The sequence below is a fragment of the Falco biarmicus genome, chromosome 9 (assembly GCF_023638135.1).
Source record: "Falco biarmicus isolate bFalBia1 chromosome 9, bFalBia1.pri, whole genome shotgun sequence".
Lineage (NCBI taxonomy): Eukaryota > Metazoa > Chordata > Aves > Falconiformes > Falconidae > Falco > Falco biarmicus.
This window is the reverse complement of record NC_079296.1, coordinates 17,361,348-17,388,967: the sequence shown is the minus strand read 5'-3', so window position 1 is coordinate 17,388,967 and position 27,620 is coordinate 17,361,348. Positions and strand designations below refer to the sequence as shown.

General features: G+C 46.2%; 1 protein-coding gene across 1 annotated transcript in view; it reads left to right on the top strand.

The window, feature by feature from the left end:
- The window catches only part of SYNPO2L (synaptopodin 2 like), a 41,686-nt gene extending 19,061 nt beyond the window's left edge, over nucleotides 1–22,625 (top strand). Inside the window, exons 3-4 of the mRNA XM_056352934.1 lie at nucleotides 647–1,308; nucleotides 16,233–22,625. Of these exons, the coding sequence (XP_056208909.1) occupies nucleotides 647–1,308; nucleotides 16,233–18,571 (3,001 nt within the window). The 3' untranslated portion in view covers nucleotides 18,572–22,625. The remainder of the gene's footprint in view (nucleotides 1–646; nucleotides 1,309–16,232) is intronic.
- Nucleotides 22,626–27,620: the final 4,995 nt, after the last annotated feature.

Sequence of the window (27,620 nt, the reverse complement as noted above, 5' to 3'; positions counted from 1 at the left end):
TCCTACCCCCAGAAAACATACGGGCCTTTTTCTCTTAAGTATTTCCTAATAACTTCCAAGTAGAAGTCAGGACAAACAAACAGCACCGACTTCTTTGTTTGGAGCCCACTCTGAACGAAAGCAGTTTGGGGGCGCCTCCCCGCCCCCCCCCCGCCCCCCCCCCCCCCCCCCCCCCTCCGGGACCGAAGAGCTGACAAGCTCCAGGATGCAGTCCCAGCTGCAGGAACAGCTGGAGGGCAGTGTGGTGGCTGAGGCACCAGCTGTGCCCCCGGCAAGTGGCAGGCTGTGGGGCTACATCCCGCAGTAGTCCTGGGGAATGTTTGCTATACAGGAATTCACCTCCCCAGGAGAAATGCCTGGGGAGCTGATTAAGCTGGCTCTGCAGATTTTTGTGCTCTTAGGGCATTCTGATTTTCAAGTGTTTAACACTTAGTTTTCAAAGAGCCATGAAGCAGAAAATTAGGAGAGTGTGTAGTTGATGTCAGAGAAGAGTCTGCCCTTGGTGTCTGCATTTCAGGTGTCTGTACCACCCAAAAGACACCTGAAACAGCAGCTCAATCCTTACCCCCCTCTCACATGTGGGAGTTTTCTTCCAGCTCAGCCCCACCAACCAGACCTTGCTCACTGCTTTTCCTTCTCCCCACAGAGTAGTTGGTGGGGACCAGACTGGCCCACGGCTCCAGCGCTCTCCTTCTCCAGGGCAGCGAGTGCGCTCCCCACCGTCCCCGCTCAACCCCCCGGCGCAGCTACTCAGCCCTGAACTGGCAGGAGCCCCGGCCACCACACAGCCCTCGCAGCCTCGGAGGTCACAGAGGCACCTGGAGAGCCTTACCTCCCCGCCGGACAGTGAGGCCTACTATGGTGAGACAGACAGCGATGCCGACAATGTGGCCCAGGAGAAGCACCGCCGGGCTCGCAAGAGGAGCCCACGCTCACCACCCGATAGCATCAACAACAAGGCGGACGGGCCTCAGGATGAGGTGTCCTTGTCCGAACAGAGCGGCTATGAGAGCATGCCAGAGGCTGCTCTGCAGGAGGGAGCCGAGGTGACCAGCTCCAGCGGGGTGGCCAAGAGGGAGATTGCCTGCCCACCTGGCAGCCGCACAGACACTCCTTTCTCGGAGAGCGAGGGACAGTTGCGGCCACCATCAACAGAGGGACGGGAGCCTTCTCCAGAGGCAATGCTCCTGCCCCATGCCACCAAGGCTATCCGGGCAGAACGCCATCTCATCCCCATGGTGGGGCCAGTGGAGCACCCGGTTGATGAAGACCTAACTACCACTTACATGGAAAAAGCCAAGCAGGCCAGTAAGTCCTCTGCACCCCACCACTCACCCATGCCCTCTTTCTACACTTGATTTCCTTCCAAAAGCCTCATTCCTGCAAATGTCAAGTGGGTTATCTCCTCTCTGTCTTGGGAAGAAGCAGTGTCAAGTCCAGCCTGCAGGGAATGGGGCTTCCTATTGCAGCTTTGCACTGGGGGCTACCCCACCCAAAATGTCCCAAGGAACAGATAAGAGAAATGGTCTGAGATCTGGGAGTCAGTCCCAGAAGCTGCAGCCACACAACCAGCTGTGCTATAGTACCTTTATGTTGTGGAAACAGGGTGGAGGTCATTGGTGTCTTCAGTACTTTGGGCTGAAGAAGTCTCAAGGGAAATCATCAGGAAAGAAGTTGAGGGTTAAAGTTCTCAGGCCTGGCCTTTCAGAGATGTCACAGCAGCTCGGTTTGTCCCATAAGCTATCTGTGTGTCCAAGCACGGGCGCTTGTTCTGAGGGGGTCCCAAGGACCCCACTGTTCAGCTCAGCTCAGCTCTCCATGGGCACAGAGGCATGTAGTACTACGCATGGTTAAGGACTGAGTAGATATAATTTTCAGCCACTGTAGCCCTGAAAGTGGTGTCAGTAGCTCATTTATTTCTCTCACCCTGTCAAGCTCAGAGAGGGATTTGTCCATATCAACTTTCAGAGGATGTTTTCTGCCCAGGCACTTACTCTAAGCAAGAGTGTCCATGTGGGGCAGCAGCTGGTGAGCTCTGGTAGAATTTATTGCTTTTTTGGTATCAGCAGTGGAGGGCTACCAGCAAGAATGGGCAGGAGCTGGTAAATCAGCTGCTGGAACAGCTCCTTGTAGTGGGATCCCTGCTAGCCAAGACCCTTCCAGGTGGAATAAAGTACTGAAAAATGTAGTGTAGTACATGGGTGATGGACCTGAAGCGATCTTAATTGTGAATCTTTCCTGGTTTCTGCTACACATGGAGTATTTCAAACCCAAACATGAAGGCAGCACAACATGTTACCTGATTTTACAGTTGTGGTGTATCCAATAATATTAAAACCAAGGTAATCAAAAACTTGTTTTCATACGAGTACTTCAGTGTGCAGTGGGATTGACTAATTTACACTTTTCCGAGCCTAGAAATAAAGCAGGTTTTTAAAAAGTGACTTAGCTGAGGGACAGAGTGGGAAACAGAGACCCAGAAAAGTTACTAGACTGAATCAGAAATAAAGCACACAGATTCTAACTTCTGATTCTCTGCTGCAAATGCCAGACATTCTTCCCCAGGCCCGATAATATTGCAAGGCAATTGTTAAGCCTCTCTTTTCTCTTTTCCTTGGGCTAAACATTCCTTATCTGTTCTGCCTAATGGATCCTATAAAGGTAACTTTCAAATCTAGACTGCTTCTGTCAGGCAAGCTTCCGTCTTACTGCTCTGCCCTGTGTTGAGAGGAGACTTGCCTGGGTCCCTTATGCCTGGTGGTACAGCAGACCTGGTGCCTTGTACTATTTCATCCCAGTCTTTAGCACTCACTTGCCTTAGGACAGCAAAGAAAGTAGCAATTCCAGCCTCCCTGAGGATGAAGCTATTTTTTCCCCCTTTGAATAATGTACAAGCATGAGGTGAATGTTGAGAAAGGCATGTTCAGCTGCTCCCTGCCACCTGATAGTCCTAGCAGTGGATGAGCAATTGCTTTACATCGAGACTTATTTCCATGGACAGCGTCAGTACAGAAGGCTCCCAGGAAAGCCATGTATTTAATGCAGAGCATTTCTGATGGCAAAATAATATCCCATGGCAGAAGGTGATGCAACTCTATTGCCAGCTAGAGGTAGGGTTCCCAGAAGCACTGCAGACTAAGATAACATTTTATTCTCCTATTACCACTCCTCTGCTCGCCCCCCTTCTGGTTTATGTTTGGCCATGGGTATCCTTATGTAAGAGTTACTCTGCCTCGGATGGCAACTCACATGGCCAGTTTGGCCTTTTCTTGGGTTAGGAATCTTGACAGTAAATGTGAAAGCAAAACTCTATGTCCTGATCATGCTGGAGCACAGATGCTATTAAAACAAAATTAATGATCAGCAGCCAATAACACTGTGAAGGAAAGAAGGAAGGAAGGAAGAGGGATGGAGGGTGTGCATTATGTGGTGAACAGAGCTAAGGAGCTGGAATACCTGGAATAAACACAGGTATGTATTTATGTCTCCCACAGAGGCTGCTGAGCTGCACTGGCTCTGTGGGGAGGCTGCCTGCAGAGGAGCTATCAGCATGGGGAGCACATGGTACATACAGCATCTCCTGCCAGAAAGATGTAGCCTTGGCAAGGATGCTTGGGCTTGCATTGGTTCCTACAGCTGCTCCAGGCTCCCACAGAGCCAGCAGAGTTTAAAGTTCTTTTTCTCTGCCTTTCCTTAGCAATACCCACAGCATAGTAGCCTACTCTGCAACATGGAGACTCCTGGGTTTTGCTAAACAGGAATGCAAAATCAAGCTCGTGGGTTAGAAGCTAGGCAAGTTTTTAAAATCTGAGTTACCAACAGTAGGTGACTTGGATGATCAGTCATGGGAGCCTGGGGCTTGATATATATGCAGTAGACATTTAAGGACCATTCTGACTACCTAATCATATGTTTGCTTTTTGGAGCACTAAGTATCTAAATATATTCCCAGTGCACCTGCTCAGCACACCCGCCATGCCTTGCCATCGCCTTCTCCATTATGGCTCCCATTGCTGCACCACAAGAATGTGAAAACCTCCTTTTTGGTTTGTTGGGACTGTTATCCAGATAGTTCCTCACCTTTTCTTTCTAGAATGTACTCCTTTCTCATGCCTGCTCTGATAGCCAATTTTTGGGGTGTTTCTCTTGTCTTTTGTATTAATTCTTTCTAACTTTTCACTGTCATTTTGAAGCTACAGGGACTTTTCCCCTCTCCCACCTGTCCTTGTGCCTCAGGCAAACAAAATTGCAAGTATAGTATTTCTAGATGAGTATCTGGAAACATCAAATTTCTAGATGAATATCTAGAAACATCAGATTTCTAGATGAATAATTGAAATCCCTGTACAAGAACAGAGTTACATAGTAATCGTTTGCACACCACAGAGAGTAGCAACTGACATTCTTCACAGCTCTCTTGCCCTGCAAGGATCTCGTTAGGTTGCTACTGCCTGTCAGCTCTTGGGTTTTCACAAACTTAGGAAATAAAAGATCAGAGCTATGGATCTTATCTCCAGAGCTTTTGTGGACCTTTGTCCTTGCTGCCTGCCTTCCAGAGCTCTGAGCTTTCCAGATCATAAGGAAGTTGATTCAGCCCCCCTGCCACCCCTTATCTGTATGATTTTCCTTTGTTTCTGATGTTAGCAAATCTGATCTGGGCTGACTGTATACTGTCCTCAAGAGGAAATGCTTCCCATATTCCTCCATCATCTTTCTTAGTCTTACCATGATGGTTGTTACTGAATCATTTTCTCTTAATTTTCATTGGATTGACATTTCTCCAGTACATTTTCTTTTTTTTTGCATCAACTCCACCAACTCCTTTCCATGCCTTTGCTAAAAGGATTCACACGTGGCAATTGTTGGAGGTGACACTGCTGTCTAACACCTGCCTTGCATCACAGTAACACAGGAGCAAATGGAGCTCATTTATTTACACTAGGCAAGGATTTTACTCTGGGAGCAGAACACTGGGGTGGCAAGTACCAACAGTCCGAGATGAGGATTTGGCAGTGGGTGGGATGGAGCAAGATAAGCAGAGGGAAGAGGGAGCAGCAGCTGATGGTGCCACCTCACGATGCCCAGCATGTCATCAGTTGCTGAGCTGTGCTTCTCCTTTCCCTGCAAAGACACAAGACCTTAGAGCTCCTTAGGCAACAGCCCTTGCAGTGAGGTCTGTGCCCATCTCTTTCCAAAGTTCCTGCCCTATTTGCACATTGGTATTGGCTCATTTTTTCCAGCCTGTGGAATAAGCATGTACATCGTCCTAGCTCTCCACAGGACACAGGACCTGGACATGCCTGCTGAAAACCCACTCAGTATTGCTGATGCAGGCTAGCGGGGCAGTGTGGGGAGCCACACACCACCCAAATGTAGGGAACTTGGGAACTTGCCCTACATGTAATAGGACTTCAGTCTTCATTGCTGCCCAGCGGCTACTATATGTCCTGGTGTTTTGCTCAGTGGGGCAAGAGAACAGCCAGCAAACAGGGACTCTTTGCTTTACTTTAAAGGAACTACAGGACAGCATTCATACTTGTGAATAGCCAATATTTTGCCTAATCTGAAGAAACAAAAGTATAAATTTGTTTCCTTCCCACAAAACCAGTAACTTGCTCTATTTAAAGAGGTGATTAATCCCTAGGGAAACTGGGGAAATCTAGGGCCTCAGTTCATCATCACTGTAAAGGGAAAAACTACATCCCTTCCTGAGATGATTTCTGTGCTGCTTGGACAGTGTGGAAAGAAAGGAAGAGATAACAAGTCAGAAAATACAAGTGAAAAAAATCTGAATGAGTTTCAGGAGGTTAGCAAGAAGCAGGAGCTTTTGCCAGGGAGAATCAGACTACAGCTGTTGCAAGTAATTGCTAGTGACGCTCTTTGGTTTCCCATAGCTCCTGCAGTGTCCTCCTCTGCTCACCCCACCCTCAGAGCCTTGGGATCCATCTGTAGCCAGGGCTGCTGCTTCTCCTCAGCCACCTGTCTTCTCTAAGGTGCACTGTATTTTCACCCCATCCTAAATTGTCTCCCAGGGACAAGGGGCTTAGGCTTTCTCACAACTGGAAATACCAATGGCTAGGAGAAGACAGACACAACAGGACAGCAGTCTAGTCCTAACTTGCTATCACACTGTAGGAATTTGTGTCAGTGCAAGAAGTGCTTCAAAATATCTCAATTTAAACTTATCCACTGGACTATTTTTAGTTCCTAGGACTCAAGAGCCTCTCCATGTACGGTAGGGGAAGGGAGGGAAAAATGGGTGGGGAAATTTCCTCCTCTGCTTTATACGGGCCTGGCTGCCTGTGCAGTGTCATCAAACTTACTGCATTCCATATCAGAAAAGGAAATCCTTCTTGTTTAAAGCGGATGTACAGCAGCATCACTTGATGAGATAGGATGCTTATAAATAAGTGGCCTATTCATCAGCGGGTCATACAGATTACCTCTTCCAAGAGTGACCACAGTCACATTTCTCTGCAGAAGAGGTGTGTGCAGCAAGCCATCTATCAGCCTGTAACTATCAGTGTATGTCACAGGAGCTGTGAATGAGAGAAAGTGCCTAAATGGCAGTTTGAACTTACTGCACCACATTTTCTACTTGGCTTTCAGCTTTGGCAGTTGTGACTCCAATGATGACAGTTACATGGTGGTTAGGCTAGCTTACTGGTTTTGCCATTCACTACAATCTAGAAGACCAAAAGGTTTAGGATAGTAGTCAACTGCCCCCATCCTACCTGGTTTAAAGTACAATAGAAAAGCATTCTCCTCAGCCCAGGAGATTCAAATTAATTGCCTGAACTATTGATCTTACAGGAAGTCTGTTCCTAGCTGTATGAAGCAACGCTGAATAACCCTTGGCTCTTGCTACTCAGTGACAACAGCCTCCATGGTTAAATCACAGATGGAGAGTTTGATCTCACTTCAGCATGTGCTAAACTTGAAATTGCCTCCACTTGAGAAATCAATTTACATACACTGGTGTATGCAGTCTAGTTACAGACCTTCACTTAAAAATATCCCACTTAATAACTAACATTCAGGTTTGAATTCTCAGCAGCTTGGAAGGCATTTATTAAGGAAGACAACAGTGAGATAAATACCGTGCATCTGGAGCCCTCTTCCTCCAGACTTAGGCTTGAGTATGGCATTTGAGCTTATGCCTTTTGGTTTATGTTCTTCTATCAAAAGCACAGAGGTGATATTTTCAGGCTGATGTATTAACTGTTTGGGCAGAAGACAGATTATAAGCTAGTGTTGTCTGTCTTGTCTGGTGTGGATGATTTTTTTGTTGTTTCTTGAGCCATCTCAGAAATTGTCACAAGTCATTGTCCATTTTCCTCAGGCTCTCTTACTGGAGACTTCCACCATCATTCCCTTGGGCATCACTCTTGTCCAGCATTTCAGAGTAGATACTGTGGGTTGCAGCACTAGAAGGCTTATAGGGCTCTGCTCTGCTTCACCTTTATACCTCACTGCTATCCTGCTGTCCCAGAGCCTGACCGAGACATGGATTTAGCTGAACATGTGGTTCTCAAGATAAATCTAGCTGCATATAATATTCTGTGGAAGGGGAAAGATCTTCAGGTTTTTAAGATGTTTGGAGGAAAGCTGTAAGTGATCCCTGAAATGAAAAGGTAGATACTCTCTTTTGTCCTAGTATTTCCACTATATGAGATGTCATTTTGAGCATCTTTTTAAAACTATCAGTTACTCAGGTATTACTTCTTTATGTTATTATCATCAGTGCAGGGACTGTGACTCTGAGTCATAGTTCCTTGGACATGGTCAGAGGTCATTCATCATCCCACTGCTGCTGAAACGGTGTCAGCAGTTCTGAACTCACACTTCCATGGTCCTTGCAGGGCCCCAGCAAGGGATTTTTCAAAATGTGCTGCCACACACGTTAAGTTAACATAGCTTGTCCTTGCACATGCACTTCTGGAGTGATTTTGGATGTGTCAGGCTGATGGGGAACAATGGGATTAAGCCAAAATTTTGCCAGTAATTCAGATCTCAAGGTGATTAGAGCAATAATCACACTGAAACAACTATATCTATGACCCCAGGCTGTCTTAGCCAAGTTGATAGTTCCTAGGTTCCAGGATTTTGAGAGCTGAATTGAAAGAAATAATGCAAATGGGCAATGGGAATCGCTCTCCCTGACCCATCTTGTTTCTATCAGTTCTAAAAGTGACATGGGACTTGCTGACAAGGTTGGGACAAGTCTGCTCAAAGACAACACTGAAATAAGACAAAATGATAGTTATTGGGGAGGCAGAGGCATAAAAGGGTGAGGCATAGAAGGACTTTGTCAAGGGGTAATTAAACAACAAAGTCATTGCTCAACAAAAGTGAGAGATAATTAGCTAGGAAGGAGAAAACTCAACCTGACAAATCATTGTTCTTCAGTTTCACTTCAGTTCATCGTAGGAAGGGAGATCAGTTTGTTGTGAAACCTGTAAAGCTTCACCGTCATCAATGTATCTGCTGCTTTCGTTAACCAAGAATTTAGCCCGTTGTATAAAAGAAATAGGAGCAGGAACGGGTGCGAGTAGATTCAGCGTATCTTGATACACTGACTATACTGAAAGGACAAGGCTAAATCGTACTCTTTATAGAGGTGAAATGTAAGGAATTAGTGAAAATTTTATCAGAATGATCATCAGTCTTTGATAAATACCCTGGAATAACGGGAAGGATTTCAGGGGAAAAGACCAAGAATAGCACCCTTCTTACAGACAGGCTCCGGGGATAAGGAAAAAAATAATAAAAAATGTTTAGCTTCAGTTAGGTGAACAAAGTAGTTCTTTTGAGCACACTTTGTGGAAAACAAATTGATCAGTAAAAAACACATGGACTAATAAAAACTAGAAAAAGAGACAGTCTTTGACCTGTTCAATAAGATAAGACTTCATGGCTAAAGAAGTAAGGTGGACACAGTATATGTTGGCTTCTGTAAGATATCTGATATGGTTCCACATGACTTTTTCAACGAGAGAAATATGGATGAGATAGGACTACTGTAAGGTGACTGCACAATTGGCTAAGAATAGAACAGAAAACATAACTATTAATGGCTCATGATGTCAGATTAGCTAACTGGCTAAGTTGGTAGTAGTGTTTCACTGGGCTTCTGAATCTAACAGGACTACCTCTATATTTTCACCCATGGAGCTTTAAACACTAACATGTCAATCAAATGTCCTCTCCACCTCAATGTTATATGACGGGTGAGGAGACAGATGATTAAAAATCCCAACCCTCCTCTCTTCTGTCAGTGGATCTTGTCCTCTGGCTGCATCTAGACAGAACAGATAGTATGTGCTGTGGGACACCCCACAGCCCTGAAACTGCTGCTATTCAGAGCTGGGACCTGTCTGGGACACCTTGCAGCTCTTCTCTGGTCTTTCTTCCCACAGAAACCCAGGTGTGTGCAGGACACAGGGGAGGGAGGTGAGTTACCTGGACTGAGGACCTCAAAACCACTGTCTTCCTATGTGCTTTTTCAACTGCAAATTCCTGCTAGTGAAGCTTTTAAAATGTTTTTTGTTTCTCTTGAGTGTGTTGTACCTAGCAAGCAGTAACAGGAAATAGCAATAATACCATTTTTAATGGATGGCCTGAGGATTCAGTGGAGATTGCTGTGTATCAATCAGCAGGTGACATGAGGCATGAAAGGTACACAGTTGTCTCATGAAAGGCTGGATTTTTAAATGTAGTAGGAGCTTGACTGGATGCAGAAAAGGACTAAAATCAATTGGATAACAAGAATATATGGCAAGTGCTACAGGATTAATCAAGTCCACAGACCCAGATGGTAAGCATATGCTTGTCTATTACTAGAGAGTGGATGCTGGAAACACTCAAGGACAAAGAGACGATAAATCAGTGGCATCCTGCTGTCAGACATCAAGCAATTTTGTGAGCAGCAGAATTAACAGATCCTGGTGTCCTTTTAATTTATGTGTTGTATTTGGTATCTCCTTCTCCCATGTCTAGTAAATGCAAATCTGTCTGATGTCTCTCATATTCAAAATGAGAATTCATAATCTCTCTGTTGTGTGCGTTCTTTAGTTTTTGGTGCGTAATTAAGACTGCAGTCAGGCTTTCTGCTTCCTATGGTGCGGTCTATCTCCTCCGTCCAGCCACCTATCTGCACGTAAACTTGTTAGGAGCATTGTATCTTTGTGACTTCAGACTCCTAAAATTAGCAAATGGGCTCAAAAGCTATTAGCATGAGACAGGTAAGATCGAAAAACATGCAGCATGACTGCCTAAACCTTTCTTAGGTAATCAGGCTAAAACTGCAAAAGACAGATTCACTAGTGCATTCAGCAGGTACTGTCCTGGCAAAAGAAAGCTCTTCTTTGGCAATCTTGTCACAGGAGACTATGTAGGGAATAGTGAGCTGTCAGCACAACAAAGTTGGCTATGTGTGCTACCTTTTACACTGAGGACACATTCCCATCCAGCTCAGGAAGAAAGGCAAACTCTGACTCAGCTGAGGGAGATTTTTCTGACTGAACAAGCTACTCAAGTCTCCAGCAGGGTACCCTGAGACTAATATACTGCAGCCACGTACAGCTCTGTTTCCACACACTCTTTGCCTAGCAGAGCTCTTCAATAGCAGTGTGGGAGCCACAGAATGGCTAACAGTCAAAAATCTTCAAAATGACTGGGCATGTTTTTTCCCATGGGCTGTCAATTCACCTGCAGAAAAGCTTGTTTTCCGTTTTTCTAACACCAGGAGACTGCAGTGGGGCAGTGTCTTATTGGGAGCTCTTAAAATCACTAGCCATTTAAGAACAAATACTGGTTTAACAAGTACTTAACTATGTTTTTAACCTCAAATACATGCTTAAGTGTTGCAGACCTGAGTAGGACTGAAGCATTTATTTGCCTGTAGCATCCTACATTGGAACTGAAGCCATATCTATGTTTATATCATGCACAGGTTATGTGATGGAAGTGTGCAAATACCCAAGAATGAGAAACACATTTTCTGTCCCAAGAGTTTTACCACTTCTTTTAAGTAAAAGAATATATACTTCTCTGCTTTACTGGTTGCAGTTCAAACATTGGTTGAAGCTTTCAACAGGGAAATACTTAGAAGGCCAATATAACTTATCCAAATCTTTTTTTGAAAGGACTCCAGGTATGAAAAGCATGAGACATCTATCGCCTCTAATGACTTACTGAGATATTTGTGATGTTAGCCATGGAAAAATGACCTTGTCTAACATAAATAGCTGGAAGAACAAAATTCTAGTTGATCCCGTGTGAAAAAATAGTAGACAAATAGTATTTCATCAGAGGAACAGGCTCTTTATCTCTGAAATTAGCAGCATGCTTATTTTCTGTGGTAATGGCTTTTCTAGAGTTTGGTCTTTGGTATTAAGATTTACCATTGTTTCCTTCTGAGTGAACATGAACGCTATCTGACATCATGTAAGCCTGCTTGTTCGGTAGTTTACCTGAGCATACATTAAAATGCTTTCTTCAAATAAGGCCTGATCTTGAAAAGATTTATATTTTTTACACTTCTCTTTACTGTAATTAGTAATGTAATTAATTTCGCTTCAGTGAAATTTAATTAGATTAAGTTAATGGGAAAATTTTTATAGGCTTTGCTGAAGAGAAGTTTTTCCTTTTTGTGGATTATTCCAACAGAATTTAGTGGGGACAAGAACTAAGTGATTTAAAAGTTAACAAGAAGTCTTCTACAGAAATTATCCACCCCACCAACAGAATTCAGGAGAGTTTTATAAACTTTAATCTTTTATCTATTCCATTTGATTGTTCTTAATAGAGAATTTTTTCTGTACTGCAGAGCTGTATTTTCATTTCCAATTGCATATTGTGTATATATATAAGATTCTACAATGTTTTCCCTGTATTTGTAAATATTCATCAAAGAAGAGACTGAACCACTTTAATTGTTTTTGCTGTAAGAGCCTCTGTATGAAGCATGACAGATCCCTCTTACAGCAAGACTGCCTGTGGAAGCCATCTTCTTGGCATGCAGCGATGGCTACTGCATTTCAGGAGGCATGGTCAGACCTTCATTTTTCTAGACTCACTAACACTGCAGATGGTCTGCTCAAGTTATGGGCTGCAGATTTGCTAAGGCTGGGACTGCTGGGAGGGACAATCTCATGGCAGCGTCCCTTGGTCATGGCTCTGGGATTCTTTCACAGCAGCTATTGCTCGTGTACAGAAAGAGGCGGTAAGACGAAACCTAGTCAAAGTGTGAGGAGATGCTGAGCAGGCCACAGCTGCGGAGATCTGTAGACTTCCAGCACCCTCTGTTCCCTTCCTCCACATCCACCCCAGTCCTCCCTATCAGCATCTTATCTTTCAACACCTCAGTCTCCAGTGCTGGAGCTCTGAACGGTGCTGCCAAAACACCACTCCTTGGCTTCCAAACGCTCCGTCACCCTCCCTGGGCACAGCCACACTCTTCAGTGGTGTAGTTAACAGGCTCTGCCATTTTAATTCAACAATACCATTTTGCTGCAGACACCCAGGATCCTAAAGCTCCTCTCTTAAATGTTCCTCAGTCCTGGTACACAACAGAAGTCTGTATCATGAACTGCTTCTCCTCAGACATGGAAGGAAATGGATATACACAGGAAAAGAAAGCCTCTCCTCTCTATTTTCTTCCGTATGTTTACCTAGAGCTGGGTTATCTCTGAGGGTTTCAGAGAAGGAAAGTCTCTTTCATCTCAGGTGGGCTTGTCTGCTTGTCCATGCTGGAAATGAGCACTGTGTTAGTCTCATCTCTTTGAAAGGCTCTTTAGCACAGAAATGCTGGACATTGAGGCACTGGAAACACTAACCTGAAGCTTGCACCTTTCTAACCTAAAGCTTGCACCACAGAAGCAGTGACAGTATAGCGTGTATTTTCTTATTTTAAAATAAAATAGAGGAGTTATTCCTCACAGGGGGTAGAGGGTGGGGGAAAGAAGGAGGGTGTTTAAGTGCCAGGTGACAATGTCCATCACACTGCTCAGTGATGAAGCTAGGAAGACGAAAATAGACAAAGTGACCTCATGGCTTTTGGCAGCAATGCTTATGAGACAAAAGAGAGGCTTTAAAAGGCTTGTGGAGCTGATAGCAAAGGGCTTGGACACCTTAGAGCTTTGGTTCTGCTCCAGCAGGGAACTGCTTTACTTCTCTCTCCTTGTCTCTCTGTTTATGGGGAGTTGTGAATTAAACGGGCTCTGTGACATGCCCAGCTCTCCAGGTCTGGACTCTGCCTTCTCAAGCTTGGATCAGCCTTATGCAGGTACAAACATCTCCTCTTTTCTCTTTTTTTCCTTTTCTTTTTTCTTTTCTTTTCTTTTCTTTTCTTTTCTTTTCTTTTCTTTTCTTTTCTTTTCTTTTCTTTTCTTTTCTTTTCTTTTCTTTTCTTTTCTTTTTTATTTTCTTTTCTTTTTTTTCTTTTCTATTTTATTTTATTTTTTCTTTTCTTTTCTTTTCTCTTCTCTTTTCTTTTCTTTTCTTTTCTTTTCTTTTCTTTTCTTCTTTTCTTCTCTTTTCTTTTCTTTCTTTTCTTTTTCCCTTTCTCTCTTTTTCTTTTCTTTTCCTTTCCTTTATCTTCCTTCTCCCTTTCCCTTCCTCTCCTTTTTCCTCTCCTCTCCTTTCCCTGTTCTTTTACCTATTCTGATTTCACTCTTGCTCTTTACCTTCAGCAAGTCATCTCAGGAAGATTTCTCTTTCTTTTTTTTTTTTTAAACTGCTTTGGTAGATTGTAGCTTGAATAGCATTATCATTTTTCTTTCGGGAGAACTGGTATAATTTATGTGCTCTAGCCTTTGATGAGGAGGAAAGTAAGAGGAAAATAGGGAGGTGGTAGCAGGTCCCAGAAGGCCTTACTTGCCAGCTGCTTCAGAGCACAGTTCAGAGCAATTCCCTAGGGAAGTTGTACATGGATGCTAATGCTGAGTGAGGACCAAGACTTGCTTGAGGCATAGCGAAGACTCTAGAGTTGAGTGCTTTCATGGTACTCCGCTGTCAGAAGGAGCTGCATGCTCACTTTGGATGGTGTAGCTCCCTAAGCTGTTAGCTCCTTATGCCAGAAATCCTCCTGTGAGTCACTGAGGGTCTAGAGTTTAAATATTCTGCACTTGACTAAGATTCTGTAGTGCTGCTCTTCCTCCTTGTAAATTTAGAAGCAAAATATGAGCCAGGTGAGGTGTAGTAGCTTGTAGCAAAAAAGAAATCTTCCTTACTTCCTCCATTGTTAACAACCCCCAGAGACCCATGCATGCAGATTTGCAAGTGGAGTGGACAGAAATCAGGGACTGTAGCTCATTTCCATCATGGAGAGCAGATCTTTGAGGGCCCGTCTATGAGTGCCCTGAAGAGCACTAAGTCTCCACGAAAACGTGGACACTGCTTCAGTCTTAGTTCAGCAAGGTGCAGTCATTCTGTAAAGAAAGTTTTGCAGAGAGCCTTCACTTTGCAAGTGCAAGTACGAATAGTGAGCCATTTTTTCAGCATTGATTTTGCTGTTTCCAGTTTTCTGGGTGCAAGGGGAGGAATGGAACCTCAGAAGTCGCCTTGCTGAAATCCCAAAGCAGCAGCCTGTGCTATGGAATGGATGCAAACCTTGAGAAGAGTCTTCCTTGTATTCTTGAGCTTCCTGGAAGGATGACTGCTCTGCAGATCACCTTATTTTCAGCATTGGGTGAGAGAGGGAAGCTCTTTCTGCTGTGGTTACACTGGTGCAGTATGGAGTGATGACACCTGCCACAGCTGTGCAGCCTAGCCAGGTTTTGGGGCACATCTGCAACCCTCAGGAAAACTAGTATCCCTCTTAGCTAAGCTCCCTGACCCCCACTGTAGGTAAGTTTACCACATTAGCAGATCCCCATTGAATGAATGCTCTGTGATAAAATGGTCAGAAGTGAGATCCTGAGAGGACTGAGCAGCTTCCATAATCTCTTAAGATAACACCATCGCCCAGCACTGCTTGCCGCTCTCCTCTCCTTTCTCCCTTCAGCAGGGCACAATTTTGTACTGTTCTTGAGAATATCAGGGCTGGACAAGGTGCTACAGAGTTTTTTGACAAATTATTAGATGCAGGCAGTGGATGGATGTTTCAGCTGTACTGTCATGCTGGGAATAAGACAATGGGAGTAAGAAAAAGGATGAAATAAAAGAAATCAGAAATTAGTTTATGGTTTAGGTATATGGGTTTTTTTCTGTGCAAGGTTAGCGCTGATTTCTGTCACGTGAACACTGTTTCAAGGCATGCCCATACTTCCTTTTGGGCAGCCAAGACTGGTTTTGCTACTGAATCTTGTTCACCCTCTGCTTTCCCTGCAAGCAAGGCAAAGAACACAACGTTCCTCCCTGGGTCTTTACTGACCGCTGGGCTGGCAGAGCAGGTGGAAAATTATTACCCCACACTTCCATGCCAGTGTCCCAACAGGTGTTGGCTTTCCAAGCAAGCCTGTCTAAGTGGATTCCTTCTGTCCTGGCTGATCAGTTGTGGGGGTCTGGCATTCTTTTCTTGTTCAGGAGCAAATGCTTTTCTTCCTTGTTGGGTATAGGGCACACAAGGGACCACAGCAAGGGTGAAAACATGCCTCCTGCTGTTGCAGGGCCGCTGCAGAGAGCAGCCAACAGCCCCACACACAACGCTGCTGCAAGACACTGACTCTGTAGCTGGCCCTGCAGGGCCTAAAGCAGGAGCAGCCCAGCTGTGCCTGCAGGACACCTCTCCCATTGCTTATGTACACGGGTGCTAGCAGTAGCAGTGGCTGCTTCCCAAACTCTCAGGGCCAGACAAATCACTTGATCCAGGGAATCCTCCATATGGTAGGAGGAAGGTCTGCAAAAAGCACCTTCAGGGTCATAAGTAAATGGTAAAAATTCCCAGGAGCAAGGGCATGCACAGTAAAAACACTGTGAGATACAGCCTGGGACTCTTGGCAACGTGTTGCAGAAATAGGAAATCCCAGGTCTGACCAAGAAACAGAGACCAGCCATCAGAGTGGGGGGAAGTTCCCTCCCCACATTTGCATGGACTTCTGTTGTGTTTGCAGGGAAAGAGAAAACTGCACCTGGCTTTCTATCAGCAGTTCCTAAAGACACAATTAGCAAAGAAGGGCAGTGTATTTCCTGGTATGGGCACCAGAATACTTGTAGCCATATCACACAGTCCAGCTTTGCCCACCCAGCCTTTCACTGACCTTGAGCTTGCCTCCTTTTGTCTTTTGCAGAGCTCCACCGCCACGAGAGCATCCAAGAGAAGAACGTGAAAGAAGCCAAAACCAAGTGCAGAACCATTGCATCCTTGCTGACAGATGCACCGAACCCCCACTCCAAGGGGGTGCTGATGTTCAAGAAGCGCAGGCAGAGGGCTAAGAAGTATACATTGGTAAGCTTTGGGAGTGTTGACGAAGACCGCTCCTACGAGGAGGAAGACGGAGTTTTTCCAACTAGTGAGTCTGAATTTGATGAGGAAGGTTTCTCTGATGCCCGAAGCCTAACTAATCACTCAGACTGGGACAACACTTACCTGGACATTGAAAAGTCCAAGTCTGACTCTGAACAGAAGGAAGAGAAGCAAAAAGGCTTGAGTGAGGCTTCAGGTAAAGGAGCACGATTATTTGAGCAACAGAGGGAACGGGCTGGGAAGTACACAGTCGAGAAAGTCCCGGTGCAGAAGAGCACCCAGCCTGCCCCAGCTGCCCAGCCACAGCAGGGCACGGTGAACGGAGATATGCCTGTGCCACAGAAGGTAGACAGTGTGCCCCTCAGCATCCACCTGGAAGGTGTGCAAGTGCCCAGCAAGCAGCCAGACACCCCCCCAGCTCAGCTCCTGGCTCCCCCTAGCCCCACTTTCTTCCTGCCTCCCCCAAGCACGCCTGACCCCTTCACTGCAAGCTCAACAAGCATGTTCAACAGGTCTGCACGACCCTTTACTCCTGGCTTCTCTGGCCAACGCCCAGCAACATCCTCTGTCGTCTTCAGGCCATCTGCACCCAAAAAACCTAGTGAAAGTCTAGGTGGACAAAGCACAGTGGTTCCCCCTTTCTCACCTCTGGCTCCAGGAACACCTGCCAGTGCACCAGTGCCAACACACCGTGGTCCAGTCAGCTCCTCCACATCTCTGTATATCCCTGCACCAGGAAGACCAACACCACCACTGGAGTCACAGCCAAGAGGGGGAGGAAGTACTCCAGACACTAAGCCTTCTGCCAACACTGCCCGAACATCTACCACCTCTATCTTTCTGTCAACTCCCTCAAAGCCAGGAGGAGAAGTAGCCTCTGCGGCATCCCAACCACGAGTCCCTGGAACAGCCTCTTCTTCTTTGTATATCAGTCCAGCACCGTCACAGCACACAATAAGCAGTTCCCCCCTGCCAAAGCAGCCTTCTCCTGCTGTCTCACCAGCAACACCACGACCTCCTTCTGAGCCCTTGACCTCCAGGGAGCAGAGGATTGCTGTGCCGGCTCCCCGCACAGGCATCCTGCAGGAGGCTCGCCGACGGGGCAACAAGAAACCCATGTTCAGCAAGATTGAGGAGAAGAAGAAGAATTCACCCAACCCTGAGCTCCTGTCTCTGGTGCAGAACCTGGATGAGAAGCCTAAAGCTGACCACCCTGGGGCAGGCTTTGAGTCTGGGCCTGAGGAGGACTTCCTCAGTCTGGGTGCTGAGGCCTGCAACTTCATGCAGTCTTCTGGCCGCAAATTCAAGACCCCACCGCCAGTGGCTCCTAAGCCTCAGCAGCAAGATGCTGGACTGGTAAATGGGGCCCAGGACATGCCTCAGCTTAAAGGCAAGGGGGCAGAGCTCTTTGCCAAACGCCAGAGCCGCATGGACAAGTATGTGGTGGAGACAACACCGAAGCCAGAGTCCAAGGCCAGGACACCCTCTCCTTCCCCTTCTCTACCCTCATCCTGGAAATATTCACCCAACATCCGTGCTCCCCCTCCAATAGCTTACAACCCAATGCATTCCCCTTTCTATCCTCTGGCAGCCAGCAAATCTCAGGCTAGCAAAGCAGAGAGCAAAGTGAAAAAGGCACCTGGCCAGAAATCAGGGATCAAGGTCATTGATTTAATGCGCCACCAGCCCTATCAATTAAAATCAGCCATGTTCTGTTTTGGGGATCCCCCAAGCTCCAGCATTCAGGAGTCTCCTGGTCAGACAGGCCCACAGGCTAGCTCATCCTTCACGGCAGCCAAGCAGGTCCCTGTGAAAACAGCCAAGACTCAGGAGATACGTCGCTTCTCCACTCCAGCTCCCATGCCAACCTCAAGCAGCCTGGCACCCACTGTGCTTGTGCCCCGCTCGGCCACCACGTTGGATGAGCCAGTGTGGAGAACAGAAATGGCCTCTTCTGCCCCCACTACACCGGCACCCTTCCAGGTGGAGCTCAGCCAGTCCCCTAAGCCATACCAGAGCTCCCCAGAGCCTGGTCAGGCGGGCCAGGGGCCTTACCCAAACCCAGCCTCAGCCTCTCGGTTTCAGGTGGCCAGGCCCAAATTCTCAGCAGCAAGAACAGGGATGCAGGCCAATGTGTGGAGGCCAAGCTTTGGCCACCACTGAGGCAGGCAGTGCTCCCATCCCATCTGTGGCCCTGCAGAGATAGTGCTTGTTTTGTCATTCATGTCAGCTCAGTACATTGGGATGAGTGATACAAAATGAAGAAAAGACAAAAAAAAATAATTACTCCCCTTCTGCACCACCCTCTCCCCCAGCCTCCCCTTAGTCTCAGATGGGCAGCTTCGTGGCAAGGCTTACTGGCCATGGCTACAGCAGGAGGAAGAATGTGGAAAGAGGACACAGAGACTGGGAACTTCTACACAGTAGCAAAATGCACCTCTGGAGGTGGTGAAGGGCAGGGGTGGCCTCATGTGAGGACATGTAGGCGGCAGTGGTTTTCCTTTCCCAAGGGCTTTGGAGTCACCCCTGAACAGACTGAGGGGCAAGAGCTTTTCCAGGAAGAAAGGGTCAGAGCTGGGATTACAGCACAGAAGCCCTAGCTTCTCCATTAGACTGCTTTCCTCTGAGCCTGTCAGTCCATACGCACACACACACATGCACACCGCAGCGTTCAGCAGGGAATGAAAGCAGAAGTGGGGCTTTGCCTTGGGCACTTCTCCCAGACTCCCCTCCAGAGGGCCATGGGAGAGGAAGCAAGAGAGCAGAGTGAGCGGCGGTGTTTGCACGGCACGTGTGGGCAGTGTGCCCTGCACAGGAGGGTGGCCGTGTATGCCCGCTCCTACAGTCACCAGGGATGAGGGTGAAAGGGAGAGTCATCTTAGCTGGTGCTAAACATGGCTATCAGGTCTGGGAGCAGTTTGCCAAAGAGGGGCATTGAATGGACTTGGTGGGGCTATCACAAGGTGGAGGAACCACAGAAAGAAGTATCTGTTTTTGAGGATACACAAAGGCAAAGCTAAGCTCAGGCAGTGGCTGATTGGCGCAAGGAAGGCCCTGCAGCATTAGTCCCACTGGAAGAGGATATAGATGCTGTAAGTACAAAGGAGGATTGCGTGGGAGAAGGTACACTTGGTTTTAAAAGGAGGCAGGATTGAATTGCACATCATCTTTTTGTTTAGTTTAGGACAGAAGTGTGGCTAGATTGGAAATGGATCATGACATTAAACTTGCTGAAAACTCTGTGATGAGCTAGAAAATGAAGCCCCTTTACAGATGCTCTCGGTGTGGAAGTGGAGGAAAGGGAAACAGAAATTCACAAGTAGAATTTCATACTAAATGATTTCAGTATCCTTGGGATCTATTTGATAAGAACTGAAGTGCTCTGAGATTCGCAGAGGATCTGCACTCACACACACATACAGAGCTCATTTCGCTGGCGATGCTGGGGAAACAGGACTGGTTATTCCTTGAATGGCCCAGGCTAGCCTCAGACTTAATCCCTACACTAAAGGCACACAAGAAAAAAGAATTCCCTTTCCCAAGGAACAATTCAGGATATTAGTAGGGACTGTGCATGTGTGTGTGCATGCCATCTGTGCTCTGGTTCGCACACACCTCTGCCATTTGCTTTCCACCTGTGCTCCTGTTTTGCAGCAGCCACTTTTACAGTGTGATCCCATGAGTACACCAAGAAAACATTGCTCCTGAAGCACTGGCTTCCAAACATGGCAGATGCCCCAGCTGCAGGGAAGGAGCTTCCTGGGCAGAGATTGCCCAGCTTTTTGCTAGACTCTCAGGAATGAGTACTGGAGGCTGGATGAAGGTCTTTTAGCCTTGTTTAAGACATGCCTCCATCTCATTAGGCTTGCTTGTCTCCTTCAAGCAGAAGCTGTTCTCTGACCAGACTGAGAACAAACTTTGGATGTACAAAACTATAGGTTCTGGGGAGAAAAAAAGGAGGGTCAAATGGGGCTGGTGCCAAGTCTGTAAGCAGTGCAGCTAGTGTGGTTTCACACTAAGTCTGAGCCAACCTTCCTCCGTGCAGCTGGAGCTTACAGTGTATAGCTCTTTTCACAAAAGCTGGTGTTTCTACATTTCCTTGGAGAATGCACATTCCTGGGGGCCCTGAAACACAGGACGTACATACTGGGGAGGGCTGAGGACAGCACTTACACCTCACTTGGCAGACTTATCAGCCATGGGAGAGGATGGAGAGAAAACCTTTGGGAATGCCTTGAGTTAATGTGCAAAGGGGTGGCTGAGCCAGAAGAGGTGCTGCCCCTGGTTGTATGACATGGGAGCAGCTGACCTGAACTGATGAGGTGATTGTGTGTGTTCCTGGAAAGCCCCAGAGGGGACGTCTTAGGACAAGTCATTACCATAGGGTAAATTAATTCCCATCACCAGAATCCACTTAGCTCTGGTGAAGGAGAGGAGCCATGTTACAAAACCTAATTTGGACAATTGCTTTCTCACTCATCGTGTGCTGCATTGTATTGCCAGTGTTTCTGGAAAAAAGTCCTGTGTGCTGTAGCAAGCTGAATCTCTGTGATTCTTCTCAAATATGGAAGGAGGAATATTCTGTTTTGCTAGGAAAGCTGTGAGAAGGAACTCGAGGACTAGCAGTGCTCCAAAAGCTTTGTTCCTAGTCTCCTTGTGGAGTGCTGTCTGTCACTGGCTAATGGTTTTAGCCACTAGCCTTAGACAGACAAGCTACCACAAGTTGAAAGCATCACTGAACTCAGGTGTAGAGAGGGGTTGTGTGGACCAGAGAAAGGGTGTTCAAGATAATTCTGCAGTGAAGAAATAACCTCAGAAAGTCTGAATCTTGCTCCAGTGTCTCTCTCCCTCAGGTCCATAAAGGTGAGTGCTCTCAGGACCTGAGTGTCTTGGGAAATTCATTTTGCCGCTGAGAAAAAAGAGAGGTCTGGCCTTAGCATGTAAGGGAGATTGCACATGGTTAGTATTTCAGTGGTCCCACCCCAGATTTCTGGGAGACGCTCATGCAAGCCAAGGCCAAACACTGTTGAATGTTAGATGTCAGCACCCAAGTGAGTGGAATAACTGCATTTGGCCCATCATTTCTAATAATGTAATGAGCAGGAGATGAAAAAATGTTAGGTTTGACTGGAGAACGAGTATTAAACATCAGAGCAAGGAAAAGAACCAGGAGGCTGGGGATCCTGCATTTCACTTCTAACATCCTTGGTTCGAAGCTATGCTTAGAAGCAAAGCCAAAGTAGTCTGCTGGATCTCAGCCCCTCTTGATCTTTTCTGGATCCTATGCTGACACAGGACTTAATCTGCAGAAGCAGAGGGTGTTGCAGATGAGGCCTACAGTGCTTGTGGCATATCCCAAACAAGGCCTGTGGCTGCAAGTAGCATGAGATAAGAAATAATACTGAGATGCATCTGCTAAGCTATAAGGAAGAAACCTGCACTACTGCTGGCTTCAAGCAGCTCTGCTAGTGTCTGCTCATGAAAATATTGTGGCTGTGCCTCTTAGAAAGGTCACAGGTGAGGTTACGAGGAATACTTTTCAACCATATAAGCTTTTCTTGAGCCTCTTGAAATTTCTAATTCTTCAGCTGTTCAACAAGCACAGACATAAACAGTTGTTTGACAAGTTTTAGCTCCCACCTGCTAAGCTATAAGCTGCAGTGGTAGGCCAAACCCCAGTATCCCCTTGTTAAGCATTTGAAGATGCATGGTCTCTGATTTAAAACAGCCTATCATCCCTCCTCTCTAGAATGCTGCAGGTTACACATTGCAGCTATGACAATTCTGGGGGTTCATCTTTGCTTCAGAAGGATCAATCCATTCCCTCTGAACATATGAGAACACTTGCCAGAGATAACCTTAAGATCCTGCAGCAGCTGAGAGGAAGAATCTCAGAAGAGACTGGTGTGATGATGGGTCACTGATCGCCAGACATGAGCATAGTGCAAGCCAAGATTGTCCCTTGGAATGAATATGCTCCCTTTCTGCTATAATATCCAGCATCCCCTACCGGACCCTCTTCCTAGAAAAGACTCAACAGTGCTCTGAAAATGGGAGCCCAGCGGTACTGCTCTCTCTGGTGGAAGATGTGACCCCAGAAGAAGAACAGAATTGGCATCTTTGTTTATGGAAATACTTTTTTTCCTTTCCTGTTTTGTCTCCCCCCGCCCCCCCCAGTTTATAGTCACTTTCTATTTGTGCAGAAGAATAAACTTGTGATATGCACTTTACATGTGGCATTTTGTCACTTTCTTTGCTTGGCACCCAGGAGGAACTGCTATGTGTACAGCACATGCAGCTAGCACTACCAACAAACTACTAAGGCCAAGACAATATAAGGAGTCCTAAAAAGGACGGGATGTCTCAGCAATAAAAACACCTAAGTTGGACTGAACCCCCCATACATTAATAAAGCCCTATGCAAGGAAAAACCTAAGTGAAACCCAAAACTTTGGTACTACTAGCTATAAAACACTCACTGACAGGGTGAAGAAGTTCATGGGCCAGCCCCAGCTGGCCTGTCCCAGCCCTGTCCCTCAGCCTGCTTTAACCTAAACCCTACCCTCTGCTTGTAAATCTGCTAGCAACTTTGTCAGCTGTGGCAAATCCAAATATAAACTCACATTGAACGATTCCACTTAATATTAACCAAGAGATCAGAAAACCAAATCAGTCACAAAATCAGATATATCCCATTGTATCCTCAGGCTCCAAGCCTAACCCTGACTCTAACCCCAACCCAACTCATGTTCAAGTCTACTCAATTTCTAGGTCCTGAGAGGTCCATTGTGCTCAGTTTAGGACAAGCATAACAGGTTGCATTTCCCAGATGCATGCAACTCACAGCAATTCCTGAGCACTGCAGGAGATGCTGGGGTCAGCTGTAGGATTAGACTGCAGACTCTGGACACTTGTCCAGGTATGATTTTGTGGATGTTTTTCAGATTAATTGCAAGGATAAGTTTCTTACACAGTGGTCTGGAGGGGGTCTTGGAACTATCCAGCATATTTCTGATCAATTTGCGGACAGGAAACGCAGGAAACGCACAAAGGGGCAGCTATGTTTGCTGATGCCAAACCTGAGCTTCTGTCCAACCAGAAGCACAGCTCCCAGAGAAATAAGTCTACAGATGCACAGGCTGCAGATTAGGACTGCATCTTGTTTTGCTTAATAAAGCTGACAAAGGAGGATTATGAGCTACTCCAGATGGTTTGACACATTGCAGGACAGTTGCTGTGTCCAGGGCTCTGATTAAATTCCCTGTTAACCTCTACAACCTTCTCAAGTGAGAGTCATTTCTTCTCACAGCAGGTCATGTCAGAAAGAGCCTGAGAAACAGAGTTTCAAAGGCGGCACGGAAGCCAGCCCTGAGGTTACAAAGCCAAATGATTACTGAGCAGCTACGCAGCAGGGTAGGGATGACTTCAATGCGCTACTCAAGAGAGTACTTTAAAATCAGAAAATAGTAAGGTGCCTAGTAGGGATATCTACCCCCAAAGAATCATACCCGATGGAAGGAGAAATGTCCAGCAAAGAGCACAGCAGGGCAAGCACAGGGCGTGTAGGCAGAGCAAGGGTATTCCAGGCAGTCCAGACCTATAGCCTCAACGGCCACTAGATGTTGCCACCGTTCTTCTCTGAGTTACCTGGGGTTTTGGCATTCGCCTGATGTGGTGCTAAGTCTGGAGGGTTTAAACCTTAGGAAATCCTTTCTTCCTAATCTATCCTCTTTTGGCGTTCACATATGGTGTTGCTCAGTCCCACATACCAGAGGAGAAGGCCAGCCTCATACCAGGGAGTTTTGGCAGCGAGAAGCTTGCTGCAGTTTGGAGATCCCTGAGTGGTAGCATATGTGGCATGCAGGCAAACAGGCTGCCCAGCAAGTAACGCACCATGGGCACGCCAGCTATTTCAACGCACACTCCAGCTCTGTGATCGAATCCTGCATATTTCTGTCCCAGTCCTACATCTCACAGTGCATTAAGCTCACTTAGTGGCAGGAAGGAGCCTGGCATTAACTGTTTCTCCTGTTGTGGGGGCTACAAACTACTGATAAATCTTCCTGATGCCTGTGTAAAAGTGGAAGAGATTAGGTGTTTATGAAATATATTAAAATAACAACTATTATATATTATGTATTTCAATATAAAAAACAAGCAGAAAAAAGCCAAATCAAGAGGTTTGCAACCTTTTTTAGAACAGAATCGATCATGTTGAAATTCACTGCTTATGAATACTTCCAGCACAGCTCAGACCTGGGATCCAAGAAAAAAGGGGAGCAGGGTCAGGGTTTAATTCTCTGTCTTTGGAAAATTAAAATGGTGAAGGCTACTTGCCAGACTGACACTGTCTGCCAGACTTCCACATGATCAAAACGTGCTCAGGTGACAGCCTTGCTGATGACACTTGTCTTAGCTACTGCTAATGTCCATCTAGCACCATGTAACGAGGCAGATCTCATCTCCTGCTCTTGAAATGACTTTGCAGATGCCAACAATTTGAAGTCAGACCATTTGAAATGAAGTGCACAAGAATGCAGTGCAAATAAATTAATTTTGAAGATCCAAGTCAGAGAAAGCAAAGCTTTGTGCAGGCTGTTCCTAAGGCCACTTAAGCAAAGGGTATATTTGGAAGAGGGAGGTGGTTACAGTGAGATACAGACAACTCCTTGTATGATTAGAAACTCCTCCCTGAAGTGCTGAAATGTCCTACAGGCAGCACATGTACTACCCTGCTGACCTAAGTGGAAACTCCATGTACTCAAGCAACAATTGAATTTAGAGACCAAACTTCACCACACTCCAGGTAACACTCCACACTTCAGCCAAAACAAAACTAAAACAGCTCATGTTTCAAGGCTTGTAATGATTTTAAACCCTGAGCACTGAGTAGCATGAGTGTGTAAGATACCAGTAACAGCCCTACATAACTTCTTTTCCATGCTGAGTTCATCTTATTACTTACGGCAGAGATACCAGGTTGGTACAATATTCCCAGCGGAAAAAGCCACTGAGCTGCTGAACCTGGCACCATGGCAGGGCACAAATGAAGATCTTGCTAGACCCAAGATTGACATTTCTAGACTAGGGAACTAGGCATTTCTCTCTCCCAGGAGAAACTGTGCATATAGAGGAGAAAGGAGCAGGATTTAGTTCTCAGCCTGGTAACTGAAAATGGAGACATATAATTTTATTTGAAGGTAGAGTAGGAGGTGAGAATCTCAGTTAAAGATGTGCCTTGGTACGTAAGTGTCAGACACAAGACTGCTTTATCCAAATCACCCTATAAATCCTGGTGCCATACTAGTAGGGTAAAACCTCTCTTATATTCCCTCTGGGTTCAAGGCTGAGGCTCTGTGCAGCACACTCCAGTTGCACGCTTAGGTCCTGTGTCTCACCCGATGTATGTATGCACATGCAGATGAAAATAACCTCTGGAGGATTAGGATTGCAAGGATAGAACGAGGCTTCACATAGCACTGAATGAGGGGTATAGATCATCTTTCAAAGTGGAGGTGGCCAAGGACTCTTCAGAATTTGAGCCTGATGACAGCCACAGGCACAACAGCACTGAAAAAACTGGACAAGAGTCTGGTCTAAACCTTGGATTTTGCTACTGGAGTTTCTGAGGAGTCTGATGATTAGTCTAGGAACCTAAATACACCCACCAGCAACTAGGGAATAAAAGAATCACCCCATGTGATCATTTCAGCTTCCAGATACTACTTTTGAGCCCTGGATAAAGATCCTGCCCTGTACTCTCTACTTGTAGTTTACTTTCTTTCACATGTCTGCTCAACCTCTCTCATTTCCAGTTCCTCACCACCCTGCCTACCTCTCAGATGAGACCTTGACTTGGTGTACAAAGGTTTTGTTCCCATCAGACCACAGTTCCCATCAGGCCTTGAAGCTGGACTTCAGGGTCCTTGGCCTTCCCTAAGCCTGCTTGCCTCTTGCCCTTTAGGCTGGGGAACCACAGAGGAGTCTGGTCTCCTGGAGTTGGCTCACCCTGAATTGCTGTCAGTGCCTTATTCCTGGTCCTAACTGCTGGGCATGCCTGCTCATATACTGATTGAGATCCTCACATACCATGCTAGACATGCCTTCTCTTCAACTTGCTATTGCTTTTCTCTAGTATGTCTCTTGAGTTTTTTAAGATGGCTCACATTCGTTTCCTGCTCACCTCCAATTACCAGCTAGCCATGGGGCACTCTCCCCCCTTCCACCCTGCTCAGCTTCTGTCTCCCTGCAGCTTCGAACCCCTAGGGTGGGAGGAAGCAGTGAACCCTTGGGGTGGGAGGAAGCAGAGGAGCAGTGGGTCATGTTTGTGGCAGGGAAGAGCAACCACATACTTCCTTGCTACGTGGCCTTTTGGAGCTACACCATGCCTCAAAATCCAGCAGGTTTCCACATGATATCCATCTGGCACAAACTGTTCCTCTATCTGGCACAAAGTGTTCCCCTGAGGTGTAACTTGTGCTTGGGAAAGCACAGGAGATGACTGGAGAAATAATACAACAGCTATAAATTGGTCTGAAAACAGCTTCTTGAAGCAAGTAGAGAGGAGGCAGAATGTAGCATCACTCTCTAGTGACTGCAAGAGGGTGCCATATAGTGGTAGCTGCATTTCTCAGCTTCTCACCCCACAGTATAAATCACATTCATTTCTTAGATGACTATCCAAATGGAGCTAGAAACTTCTTAAAATTAAGAGGTAACTGTACCTCATGCCTTTGCAAAGGGAGAGGCAAAGGGCTGCTGATTTTAAGCAATATAGCAGCACACCGTGTCTGTTCTCACTATGCCCCCCACCACATGCCATCCCCTTGTGACAGGCAATAGCTCCCTTGTTCAATAGCATTTAGACGACAGAGAACTTGAATAGGAGAGCAGCACCCCAAAGAGCACAACTGGACTTCACAGCAGGCACTGGGCACTCTGGGCAAATGCTCAGCACTGTGCTAAACCAATCCAAGAGAAATAAATGTGGCAACAAAGTACTACTCACCGTACAACCTGCAGTGAGTAGGGCTTGGCCAATACCAAGAGACCTGCTCCTCTGTGGCCACCTGCACTTGTGCAGAGTAGGTGAGAATTATGGACAGATGGTCAGTTGTGACTAGTATTTGATGCTCTCCAGCTTTGTGCAGATGTAAATGCCTTCAGCAGGCAGAAAGCTCTGTGATAGTGCCCAGAGCAGACAGAGTGTGTT